At 38.7% G+C, this 13,980-nt stretch overlaps 1 protein-coding gene across 4 annotated transcripts in view; it reads right to left on the bottom strand.

The window, feature by feature from the left end:
• Positions 1–13,980, bottom strand: part of LOC138972611 (uncharacterized) — a 255,147-nt gene that overhangs the window by 115,156 nt on the left and 126,011 nt on the right. For all 4 annotated transcript variants that reach the window (XM_070345265.1, XM_070345267.1, XM_070345268.1 and 1 more), the window contains one exon: positions 1,655–1,738. In XM_070345265.1, the coding sequence (XP_070201366.1) occupies positions 1,655–1,738 (84 nt within the window). The remainder of the gene's footprint in view (positions 1–1,654; positions 1,739–13,980) is intronic.

The raw sequence follows: 13,980 nt of genomic DNA, 5'->3' as shown, positions 1-13,980 counted from the left end.
CCACAATACGCAGTATAATACAATCAATAGAACCACAATACGCAGTATATTACAATCAATAGAACCACAATACGCAGTATAATACAATCAATAGAACCACAATACGCAGTATAATAAAATCAATAGAACCACAATACACAATATTACCAGCTATTGTGTTTTCAGCGTAGCAATAGGGTCCGATATTTAGACGAGACAAGTATAATGCGACGAGTCGAAGACGAGTCGCATTATACTTGTTCGAGTCTAAATATCGGACCCTATTGCTACGCTGAAAACATAATAGCGATTATATAGCTGTTATGACCTTGATTCGTTGTTCCAAACTTACAAAATGACAGTTTTTGCGTCGATGCGTTGATCTCAGGTTTTGCTAGCAGACGAACTTCTTTCGCACATCATGTTCGCGCAGACATGCACACCGCTACACGCTTTCTGACTTTGGAAGAAAAACTGACTCCAAGTGCATTCGATTTCACAACACAGTTGTTGAAACTGCCAGCTTTTTAAGTTGTCAGTGTATGCTGTTGTCGATAGAAACATCGCCACGTGGTAGCCTACAGCCATGTGTAAACCGGAACCATGCGTCGGCCATTTTACTCAATATGCTTTTGGATATTGCGGAAAATGGCCGACTTCGGCAGCTACACGCTTTCTGACTTTGGAAGAAAAACTGACTCCAAGTGCATTCGATTTCACAACACAGTTGTTGAAACAGCTTTTTAAGTTGTCAGTGTATGCTGTTTTCGATAGAAACATCGCCGCGTGGTACAGATGTGTAAACCGGAACCATGCGTCGGCCATTTTACTCAATATGCTTTTGGATATTGCGGAAAATGGCCGACTTTGGCAGCAATATGCTTTGATGATCGGGAGATACCATCCAATCACCGCCCCCGAATTCCCCCACGTGTTCATCAGAATAGCTATATAATACAATCAATAGAACCACAATACACAGTATAATACAATCAATAGAACCACAATATACAATATATTACAATCAATATAACCACAATACACAGTATAATACAATCAACAGAACCACGATACACAGTATAATACAATCAATAGAACCACAATACACAGTTTTATACAATCAATAGAACCACAATACACAGTATAATACAATCAATAGAACCACAATACGCAGTATAATACAATCAATAGAACAACAATACACAGTATATTACAATCAATAGAACCACAATACACAGTAGCCTATTATACAATCAATAGAACCACAATACACATATAATACAATCAATAGAACCACAATACACAGTATAATACAATCAATACAACCACAATACGCACCACAGTACAACCAATACAACCACAATAACCTAGCTTCAAAACGCCAAACAAAATGTGTTCCCTTTTACAACTCGTCCCCACCATCAACTTTAAGCTTGAAACTGGAGACCGGCTGGAGACCTTGACCTTGACCTTGATTGCTCAGATGAGTAAATAACACGACTAGAAAATCACAGCAAACAGTATTGCTTGCTTTCAAGTGTGTGTGTGTGTGTGTGTGTGTGTGTGTGTGTGTGTGTGTGTGTGTGTGTGTGTGTGTGTGTGTGTGTGTGTGTGTGTGTGTGTGTGTGTGTGTGTGTGTGTGTGTGTGTGTGTGTGATGATACAACCGTACTCACTGCATATGTCATTGGCACAGATGTCTGTCAGTTTACACCTTTTGATCTCGTTCCGAACTGAGCAGTTTTCGCCAGACGCATATTCTGGTAGACAGTAATTATCTCAATCAAACATTAAAACAATGCTTTGAGCACACACACACACACACACACACACACACACACACACACACACACACACACACACACACACACACACACACACACACACACACACACACACACACACACACACACACACACACACACAACAAATAGCGTGAAGCGATATCAAAACATTTACTCAATCTGTTTGCCTGAAAATTAAATATTTAACACTTAAACACCAGGAATACTAATTACCAAGACTGGAAAACTGAAAAGACCGAGTCGTGTCACGAGGGGCTCCGTGAAGCATAACACATATTCAAACAATTTTATTCCATTTTGAATATAATATCAGAGCAAACATGAAATGTCAAAACATTTTGGGATTCAGGAAATGATAAAGAATACAACGCCCAAAAGATTCTTCGATATGTTTTTAACTTAATTTTTCTACTATAAAGACCACTGTCCCGATGACCAGCAAGGTTGGCCTAGTGATACGGCGTCCGCCCCGTGATCGGGAGGTCGTGGGTTCAAACCCCGGCCGGGTCATACATAAGACTTTAAAATTGGCAATCTAGTGGCTGCTCCGCCTGGCGTCTGGCATTATGGGGTTAGTGCTAGGACTGGTTGGTCCGGTGTCAGAATAATGTGACTGGGTGAGACATGAAGCCTGTGCTGCGACTTCTGTCTTGTGTGTGGCGCACGTTATATGTCAAAGCAGCACCGCCCTGATATGGCCCTTCGTGGTCGGCTGGGCGTTAACAAACTGTGCCGATGTGCTTGTGTGAATGCATTGTTTAGTTAACCTTGTCCGTGCTTCCTGTATCGAGGACCTAGAGCATCGCAAAAGTGTCTAGATCTCTACAACTTTGGGAGTGTTTGATTGAGACTTTATGTTTACCTCAAACACCATAGAACCTTCCTATCAACCAACTTCTAAAGGATTCTTTTTGTGAACAAAAAAACACCACAATGACGTCATTTGAACTACACAGTCGGAATGTTGCGGACCGTAGACGACCCATCTATACTATATATAAAAATGGATGTAAATGTGTGTGTGTGTGTGTGTGTGTTTGTGTGTGTGTGTATGTGTGTGTGTATGTTTGTGTGTGTGTGTGTCTGTCTGTCTGTGGTCGCCATACCTCTGAGATGGCAAGAGGCAGGAACAAGATGCTGTGCATGCACACTCCATAGGAACCGCAGATGTGCACCTGGGTTTTAGTTTCTTGATTTATTGTTTCCTTCCTCAGATTATGAACCTCCCATTTATTGAATACAACCTATATAGTGCAAGGCCGGTTCAGTGCCTAGTGTTCACATGTAGTAAGCACACAATGTCTGTGATATTACAGACTTTCTCTTGCTCCCATGAAGAGAAGAAATGAAGAAGAGTAAATCAACTGTATAGTTCTAAATTGTCTAGAAGCAAAGGGAGGTAACTCTTACTTTGTAATTCCTTTAAGGGAGTTAAGTCTTCTCTTGCAGGCATGCCTGATCAGTCTTTACCAATATAAAGAGTCAACGTTAGACCTGCTTCTCAAGTATCTAGAACGTTCTTAAGGAAGGGAGATAACTCAAATCAAAGTTTTTTTTCCAGCAAACAGAGTGTGTTGATCGTAATACTTTTACACTGTCTCATTCTTATAGAATTATAGAGTCGAAGTGAGAAACTCCCGGGCAAAGCCGGGCCCAAAATGCTAGTATGGAATAAATAAGAAACGCATATTACAGTGTGTATCCCTATTCGGGCCAAAGAGGCGGTAAAGAGTTTCTCTCTATTCGGATGGCGTGGGTCGTGTACGACCCATACTTTATTTTCACGTTGAATCCTTTTTTTTTACAAAGTGTGTGTGTGTGTGTGTGTGTGTGTGTGTGTTTGTGTGTATGTGTGTGTGTTTTGTGTGTGTGTGTGCGTGCGTGCGTGTGAGCGTGAGTGTGTGTGTGTGTGTGTGTGTGTGTGTGTGTGTGTGTGTGTGTGCGCGTGCGTGCGTGTGTGTGTGTGTGTACGTGTGTGTGTGTGTGTGTGTGTGTGTGTGTGTGTGTGTGTGTGTGTGTGTGTGTGTCTGTCTGTCTGTGTGTTTACCGATGTATTGTAATTTACTTAGACGGGTACAGTGGCGAAGTGGATAAGACATCGGCCTCCTAATCAGAAGGTCGTGAGTTCAAATCCCGTCCGCGGCCGCTTTGGGGTTAAGGTTGGAGATTATTCCGATCTTCCAGGTCAACTTATGTGCAGACCTGCTAGTGCCTTATGCCTGCCTCTTCGTGTGTACACGCAAGCACATTAAGATCAAGTAAGCACGGAAAAGATCAAGTAATCCATGTCAGAGTTCGTTGGGTTATAGAAATGAATAGAAATAGGAATAATATGACTTTTCTCAAAGTTTAAAGAGTAAGAAAGGAGAGAGGGCGTAGAGGGCAGAATATATGTTCTAGGATCTAGATCTAGGTCAGTCTTGAAACTATATATTATATGTGGAGTTAAAGGTGGTCGTCTACATTTTTGCTTTTTCCAATAATCTTATGGTTAGATTTCGCTAAAAAGTTATGTCAGATGATGAATGAACCATGGAGAAAAAAGTTACAGAAAAAAAAAATGTACAAAAAGTTTTTCTCCCATTGTTCTTGCACTGGGGGTTTAATCGGCAAGACGTCCATTGTACTCCTGCTGTGGACTTTAAGGTAGAGGTGGCACGGAATTTGGATCCAGTGACCTCCTAGTTAATGTTTGTCAAATTTCAAGGTCATAGATGTACCTTAAAATAAAATCTTTTTTAAAATCTGGCTCAAAATGTTGAAAATTGTCAATTTCTTCTACGTGATTTATAGCAAGCGCTTTGATACTATACACACATTTCTAAGAAATGTATGATGTCATCCACACATGAGGAAAGTCTGGTTGATAAAGGACACCGTGCATGTTTTTGAAGCTAGGGCTTTGAAACTTGGCACACTACCAACGTTTGTTGACCCCCGGGCAAGGAGAAGGTCACATTAAACCTCATTACTATTCACGGTCACAGCGAGGTTAAAGTTCCTGTTCAAACTCGAAACCGGTTGTTGTCTTACATTTTTAAAGCTAGATCCATCATACTTTACATACTTTCAATATTTTGATGAAATCTAACAAAAGTTATGAAAGTCTGGTTGATAAAGTCAAACCTCACGGCGTCGCGTTGAGGTCAAACTCATTTGTCATTGGCTCACGTAAGTGTAGCCTATGCGATGATAAACTTTGTCTGTCTGTGCGTGCGTGCGTGTGTGTGTGATAGAAACTTTAACATTTCCGAGTCTATGGATTACGTCAGTCTCGGTCAAAAGTGTTCGACGTGTGTGATAGAAACTATTTGAAGACGTCACATTATGACGTAAGAGGGTTAGACGTCACGCAAAGGAATTACTGAAAGTCTCGGTCATTGTTATTGTGAGCGGGCCGAGACTACTTGGCAGATCCAGGGTCTCGCTTTCTTGCACAGTTTCACCTATGCTTACTGTGTGTGTGATGTGTGTGTGTGTGAGTGTGTGTGTGTGTATAAGGTTGTGCGTGTGTGTATGTGTGTGTGTGTGTGTGTGGGTGTGTTGTGGAGATCGCTTGATACCACTGGAATCGAATGGAAGGATAAAGAACATTATGGAACTTACTTTGATTTAGTGCGCAGTCACTCATGACGTAAGCGTAGACGCTCATCGGACAGATGGAACTGTGTAGATCTAACCAGATTAGTGTCGATGTTTCCCGAATATTCTCGTATGTCCATTAACTATATAAGTAGGGCTGCGCACACGTATTGTTGTTCTTTACCAGTCTTGCACTTGTTCTTTCTTACACTGTGCTGAGAGATATTGTCACCGTTGTTCCAGCTGTTAATAAATCTACAGAACCTACACATATCGTTGTGTCTCCTTTGCGACTGAGAGTGACGAAAGGAAAAACACGACAGTATGTGTGACGGAGTGATTGAGTTTGTGTTACTGTTTGTCGATTTCTTACGTGAGCCTTGAAGGCTTCGCCTCTTGTTTTAAGGAATGCCTTAGGCTTTTAAGCAAAACCTCAGAAACTTCACACGATCCAAAGGTTTGATGCTGTTTAGTTTATGATAAAATGAGGTCAATTCTCATGCTCCGTGAAGCTTTTAGAGGGGTTAAGTTGGGGTCACACAAAAGAGACAATCTGTGTGCTACTCATGCATATGCACCTTTGCCATACGTAATATGGGTAAGAAGCAAACTATCTGAGCTTATCCATCTTGGAGAATTATCGAGCAAATGTGTCATACAATTTCGATTTTTCAGCTTCATAAACAACACGACCCATACGTGACCTTAAAAATTGACAAGGGTAAACCAGACTTCTTTCATGTCAGAAGGATATTTAGCTTCGAATGTGGGTGAATTTTCAAGGTTCGACCTTCAAACATTTCTGAGAAGAATATTACCGTTTTTCACATTGATGAGAACCAGTCGTGACCTTGACTATTTTTCCAAGATCGACCTGATCTTCTCCATGTCGGAGAATCATTGATCAATTTTCGTGTGTGAAGTTTTAAGTTTCAAACTTTAAAAACAAAGCTAGGTGAAAATCATAATTGTCCGTTTTATACATTTCGTCAAGTATTGACTAAATTTTTTAACATTGACGGGGAATCTAGACGAGGGTCATGGTGTATGTATGTGTGTGTGAGTGTGTGTGTGTGTGTGTGTGTGTGTGTGTGTGTGTGTGTGTGTGTGTGTGTGTGTGTGTGTGTGTGTGTGTGTGTTTAGAGCGATTAAGACAAAACTACTGGACCGATCTTCATGACACTTGAAAGATGAGAGTTCCTGTGTCTGATATCCCCAGACGGGTTTTTCATTTTTTCGATAAATGTCTTTGATGACGTCATATCTGGCTTTTAGTGATTGTTGAGGCGGCACTGTCACGCCCTAATTTTTTACCCAATTTGACTGAAATGTTTGTCAAGCAATCTTCGACGAAGGCCGGAATTTGGGATTGCATTTCAGCTCGGAAGCTTAACAATTAGTTATTTAGTTTGCTCATTAAGACATTAAAAGCGATTTTTCACTTATAGATTAACAAATCACCACATCACAATTCATCTTCTCGTGAATTCAACAATACATAGATACGTTATGTTTACTTGCAAAACGCGCTCAGAATTAAAGAAAATAGGTCGAGTATATATGTTCAAATGCTTACCAAGTCAAGTCAAGTCAAGTCAAATTTTATTTTCAGGGAACCCAATGGGGGTACATGAAAAGAAAAACAAGTCGCGTAAGGCGAAAATACAACATTTAGTCAAGTAGCTGTCGAACTCACAGAATGAAACTGAACGCAATGCAACGCAGCAAGACCGTATACTCGTTGCATCGTCAGTCCACCGCTCATGGCAAAAGCAGTGAAATTGACAAGAGCGGGGTAGCAGTTGCGCTGAGAAGGATAGCACACTTTTCTGTACCTCTCTTCGTTTTAACTTTCTGAGCGTGTTTTTAATCCAAACATATCATATCTATATGTTTTTGGAATCAGGAACCGACAAGGAATAAGATGAAAGTGTTTTTAAATTGATATCAAAATTTTAATTTTGATAATAATTTTTATATTCTTAATTTTCAGAGCTTGTTTTTAATCCAAATATAACATATTTACATGTTTTTGGAATCAGAAAATGATGGAAAATAAGATAAACGTAAATTTGGATCGTTTTATAATTTTTTTTTTAAAATAATTTTCAGATTTTTAATGACCAAAGTCATCAATTAAATGTTAAGCCACCACGCTGAAATGCAATACCGAAGTCCGGGCTTCGTCGAAGACTACTTGACCAAAATTTTAACCAATTTGGTTGAAAAATGAGAGCGTGACAGTGCCGCCTCAACTTTCACGAAAAGCCGGATATGACGTCATCAAAGACATTTATCAAAAATATGAAAAAAAAGTCTCGGGATATCATATTCAGGAACTCTCATGTCAAATTTCATAAAGATCGGTCCAGTAGTTTAGTCTGAATCGCTCTACACACACACACGCACGCACGCACGCACAGACACACACAGACACACACACACACACACACACACATACACCACGACCCTCGTCTCGATTCCCCCCTCTACGTTAAAACATTTAGTCAAAACTTGACTAAATGTAAGAAAGAAAACAAATTAATAAATACAAAAATACAAGAACAATAAAGAGAGGAATGCAGGTTATTCCATCAATACATACACACAAACCCGCTCCGCTGTAAAAATAGAATATTAAATAACTTGTTTTACAATGTGGAAATCAGATCTCCTAAATAATCGTTCTCGTTATATATGGCGTAGCATTAAGTGTGTTAAAAAATAAAATATAACAAAACTACAATCTGCTGTCTAAATCATTATTTTTTTCTTGTTTTGTGCTGTGTGTTTTTTTTTCTCTCCCTATCAACACCTGTTTAAAATTATTTTGAAATACCCTTTATCAAGTGAATTAAGTTTAACAATTCTTTTTTATTTGTTGTTGAAAATAAAAGTTGAAATTTTATTACATTTGGATTTTTTCGATACTTGAGTGGGATACATTTTTGTCTGAATTCGTCAAAGAAACTGCAGTTAAACACATAATGGAATTCATCACCAATATCGCCATTATTGCACTTGGTACACACTCGTTCCTTCTGTATTATATTTATAAACCTTCCTGTCTGAATTGGTAACTTGTGGTGTAGCGTTCTAAAGCGCAAAAATATAATTCCCAAATTATGTGGGAGTACTTTCAGATAGTTTTCGAGCATAAACGTCTGTTTATAAAGCCGATAATTACAAAACATCTCACTAGAATTTAAATCAGAAAACCATATCTGTACATATTGGTCTTTCAAACACTGTAATGTTTTTAGTTTGAACCAGTGACTAGAACAACTCGGCTTCCACTGGTTTATCCACATTCCACTTAGGCCAAGGTTATTTAGCGTTCAATTCAAATAAGGTGATTTATAAATATTCTCTTCGTACTGGCGATACAAAAAACGGTACACTTTACATGTGCACTTCCCAACACCATTATCTGCTCCTGTGCGTCCGTTCACAATTACCATATCTTGAAATTGACAGAAGTCCAGCAGTTTGTAACCAAGATTGTTGGTACCTGTATCCTGTGATACTCGCTTTGGTAAAACAATATCACGCTGGGTGTTGGTACATGTATACTGTCTATTTATATCTATGACTTACCCAAGCCCATATGTTAGAATAAAGAACATACTTTGCTCTTTTGAATGATGTATGATTTGGCACTGTACACAGGATTTTAGACCTGCCCCCGAAGTGATTTTTCCATAAACCCGTCAAAAAGCTCACTCTGTTTTGGCCGTAAAAAGCGCCCAAATGCAGTCAATTTCTAACCTGTGTCGTGTGTTCGAAGGAGTACATCTCAGCAATGCCATTGCCTTGCAACCTCAAAGAAATATATTTTAATAACCCGCTAAATGAACGTTTTTTTAGTGTGAAATAAAAGCCGGAGATTTGCTTCGTTTCTTTGCTGCGACACAAAACCAAAACCAACTGCGGTGACATTATGAGTTCGTTTTCGACATTGCAGTGAAGTTGCGTGGATCTTCGACGATTCCCGTTCGGTTTTATGTGGATGGAGCTTTGATTGAATGTAACTGCTTTGAAAAGTTATAACGTGAGTCCTTGGGATCGATGTTTTTTCGGTAAACTTCTTCGTATCCTTGACTTTACTTTTGACTTGAACAGATCCAGATCGGCTGGGGCTGTTGATCGCCTACACAGATCTATATGAAGTTGACTCAACACGGCGAACCGCCGAATCCGTGCCCTCTCGTCGGTTCCACCCCCAAATCCCTCACTGGCGCACTATGTGTGATTATCCCTTCCTCATGTGTGTGTGTGTGTGTGTGTGTGTGTGTGTGTGTCTGTGTGTGTGTGTGTGTGTGTGTGTGTGTGCGTGTGTGTATGTGTGTGTGTGTGTGTGTGTGTGTGTGTGTGTGTGTGTGTTGTTTGTTGTGTGAGTGCGTGCAGGCGGGCGGGCGTGTGTGTGCCCGTGTGTCTTTGTGTCTGTGCGTGTCGTCTTGAGTGCGAGAAAGCGATGTTTTGAGAAATAGTGACAGATAAATAGTTTAAGAAAGGAATCTACCAGAGTGGGCGTCCATTACGGCATTGCGAAGCGGACCTGCGCATCTACCCGCTTTGTTTGTCTGTTTGTTTATGTGTTCGTGTGTGGATGTGTGTGGATAGGTGTGGATGTGTGTGTGTGTGTGTGTGTGTGTGTGTGTGTGTGTGTGTGCGTGTGTGTGTGTGTGTGTGTGTGTGTGTGTGTGTGTGTGTGTGTCACAGTTAATATGTGTCCATTTGGTTGTATGAGTGTGAAAGTGTACGTATTAAAGGGAGGGGGGGGGGGGGTGGAGGGAGGGTGAGGACCAATGCGTTTAACTTCATAGTTCCTTCATACGAGTAACTTTGTTAACAGTTCATTATTCGGACACAGATTAACAAGTTATAGAATGTTCGTGTAGTACAGACACTTAGCCACACAAAAACACCTGGTTTTGAAATAAATTATGGCACCCGTTTAATGAACCAAAAGAAGAGATGGTTCTACTAAAAAATAGATGCTTTCACCAAAAGAAAAGATGGCTTGAGTGACAAAGAATTAAAGTACCAAAAAAAAATGTGATCCGCCAAAAGAATTGCTGTCTGAACAAAAAATAAAATAAACTGGCAAAAGCAAATATATTCAGGCAAAAGAAAATATAATCAGGCAAAAGATTGACTACTTCAGGCAAAAGAAAATATAGTTTCAACAAAAGAAATGGATAGTCATTCTCCAACACAGTGAAACACAGTGTGAGTGGTGGTCATTGTTTTGACTCACTTATTTCGCTTAAGCAGAGGTGATTTGTCATCACAAATTCAGCTGAATCAAGCAAGGACACAGATTCTGTCAGTTGAAAATGGAGTTTGAAGGTGGAGAGATGGATTTTGAGAGGATCGATCCAGTGAGATTTGATAATGATACGTCGGAGTCTGACAGTGAGCCACCAGCTACAAGACGTCCTGGGCTGACTTCGAGGAGTATGCCACATGTCGGAGGTCGGTGTGGAAGATTACGATCGACGAAAACAATCAGTTTTTCTGCAACTGTCCGGAGTTCCTTAAGTGCTACGTGTGTCATCATTCCATGGGCATGGAGATTCGTCTGGAGGTGACCAACCCCCCTGCCCAGGCCAAGACCATCCCAATCGACCAGAAGCGAAAGCGCGGGCGCCCAAGGCTGTCGAGACCAGCGCTTATCAGGCAGTGAACACACTGATCTTGACTGCTCTGTACACTGATTGTATCATGTTCATTTAACTTTCTTTGGACGTACAATTATGATTATGATATGAAGTGACACTATTTTGTCTCTGAAAGTACACTAAACTTTATATTTTTTGCTGACAGTAGCTATTTTGTTGTTGAAATAATTCGTTTTTTTGTTGAGAATTCTTTTGCAAGTCTCATTTCTTTTTTTGGTAGAATCAATCGGTTTTTTGCTAGAAGCATCTATTTTGTGGGTGGAAACATCTTATTTTTTGTTGGAATATCTTTTGCTAACTAAGCAATTCTTTTGGTGAAAGCATCTATTCTTTTGGTAATTGAATTTATTGCCATAAATTATTACCTCCATTCCGTTCAAAGGAGCTTTCCCAAAACACCTTTTTAACAATATCCAATTGATCTATGAGGTATGGGTCCATGCGACCCCGAGGCCCCCTATGAGGTACAGAGGATGCTAACCTTGGCAGATGTACTTGTAAAGATAAAAGTGTTGTTGACTATTGTATTCTGTCAAGCAATTTATTTGTTAAAGTTGAAACTTTTGCTGTTTTGGATTTTTGTAAAATGTACTCGGACGTTCATTGCCCGCTCGCCCTATCTTTCTTTAGGCGCGATGAGTCTGATAGAAACGATGAAAGTATTGATTGCGTGAATGACATGAGAAATCCAAATGAGAACTTAGAGCATATAGAAAATAACGTTGAATACACAAAACCAAATTGGAATGAAGGGAGTAAGTTAGCTTTCACAACCGCTTTAGAGGAAACTGATATTAGTGATATTGATATTCAATTAACAAACATGTTGAGCTCTGTTATTAATGTGTCTGCAGAGGACATTGATAATGTAACTACTAATATATGTGACATTCTAAAGCGTTCTGCGGAAAAAAATTGGAGTAATTAAGAAAAAGAATAAGATAAAACAAGTAAATAGTAAGAAACGAAAACCACACCAGCCTTGGTTCAATACAGTTTGTAAAGAAAAAAGGAAAATATTTGTACGTGCAAAAAACAAAGTTAAGCGTTTTAGAAATATTTTTTCTGAGCATGAAAAGAAGAATGCCTTTAAGGACTATAAAACAACAATAAAAAAAGAATGTAAGTTGTATCATAAAGAATTTGTGAAGAAACTAAGAAAAATGAAAACTTGCGATCCAAAGGCGTATTGGAATGAGCTAAATAAGAATAAGAATAATAACAAAAGTACTAAGTTTCCTTCTTGCTCAGCATTTTTAGAACACTTTACAAAGTTACAGGAATGTGACGAAGATGATGTGGATGAAGAAAGAGATCTGTTTGGTGATAATAGTTTAAATAATGAAGTTCTGAATGCACCCATTACAAAAGAGGAATTTATAAAATGTGTAAAAAAATTGAAAAACAACAAAGCGTGTGGTCAAGATAAAGTTATTAATGAGTATTTGAAAGCCTTTAACGAGGGGATGACTGATATTGTTGTTAAGTTGTTTAATGTTGTGTTACAGTCTGGTAATGTTCCTACTCAGTGGTCCATTGGCGAAATTATCCCGCTGTATAAAAATAAGGGTTCCCAAACAGACCCAACTAATTATAGAGGAATAACAATACTTAGCTGCTTTGGTAAACTATTCACTGCGATTTTAAATACCAGATTATCGACTTTCTTGGAACTTAATGATAAGTTAGGTCAAGAACAGACAGGATTTCGTGCTGGTTTTTCAACATTAGATCATATCTTTACTTTGCATTGTGTTATAAATTTTTTTCTCCAAAAGAAAAAGCGTTTGTATTGTGCATTTGTCGACTATGAGAAAGCGTTCGATAAAGTTCGGCGAGCACTTTTATGGGAGAAATTAGTTAGCTTTGATGTTAATGGAAATTTTTTGAAAACTGTTAAAAATATGTATGATAAAGCAAAATCATGTATTAAAGTTAAAGGTGAATGTTCTGGTTATTTTCCTAGCATTTGTGGGGTCAGACAAGGAGAAAATTTGTCTCCCTTGTTTTTTGCTTTGTTTTTAAATGACCTAAAGCCGTATTTAGGGGAAACTAGTGATGGATTGACTTCTCTCTCTAGAGAAGCTGTTTCTCTTGGTATGGATGATGCTGATGTGAATGTAATGTTTCAACTGTTTGTATTATTGTACGCTGATGACACTGTGATTTGTGCTGAGTCTGAAACGAAATTGCAAGAATGCTTAGATAAAATGCATGCATACTGCTTGAAATGGAAACTGAATATTAATGTTAAAAAAACGAAAGTCATTGTTTTTTCAAGGGGTAAAATAAGAATTATACCTAAATTTACGTATGATGATAAGCCAATTGAGGTAGTCCTTGATGTGATGTACTTAGGGTTACAGATTAATTATAATAATAAATTTTCGGTAGCACAAAAAGAATTATACCTAAATTTACGTATGATGATAAGCCAATTGAGGTAGTCCTTGATGTGATGTACTTAGGGTTACAGATTAATTATAATAATAAATTTTCGGTAGCACAAAAAAATTTGTATGACCGTGCGTCAAGGGCTATGTTTGCTCTTCTTCGCACATGTAGACAACTCTCATTGCCCGTGGATATACAGATTGATCTATTTGACAAAATGATTGTTCCGATTTTACTATATGGCTGTGAAATTTGGGGTTCAGGTTCTTGCGATTTAGCTACGAAGCTTCAGTTGCGTTTTTATAAGATAGTTTTCAAACTAAGAAAATCCACCCCTAATGCAATGGTTTTTGGCGAACTTGGAAAATATCCCTTAGATGTCAATATGAAATGTAGAATGCTCTGTTATTGGTATAAACTAATTGACCCAGTTAACAAAAAAAAATTTTCAAGTGTTGCTTACAGATTTACCTATAGACTATATTCGCAAAAGATGTTTACTTCTGATTATCTGTCATGCATAGAAAAAACGTTAAG

The sequence above is a fragment of the Littorina saxatilis genome, linkage group LG8, assembly GCF_037325665.1.
Source record: "Littorina saxatilis isolate snail1 linkage group LG8, US_GU_Lsax_2.0, whole genome shotgun sequence".
NCBI classification, from domain to species: domain Eukaryota; kingdom Metazoa; phylum Mollusca; class Gastropoda; order Littorinimorpha; family Littorinidae; genus Littorina; species Littorina saxatilis.
The sequence above is the reverse complement of the archived record's forward strand: the minus strand, read 5'-3'. Positions and strand labels throughout refer to the sequence as shown.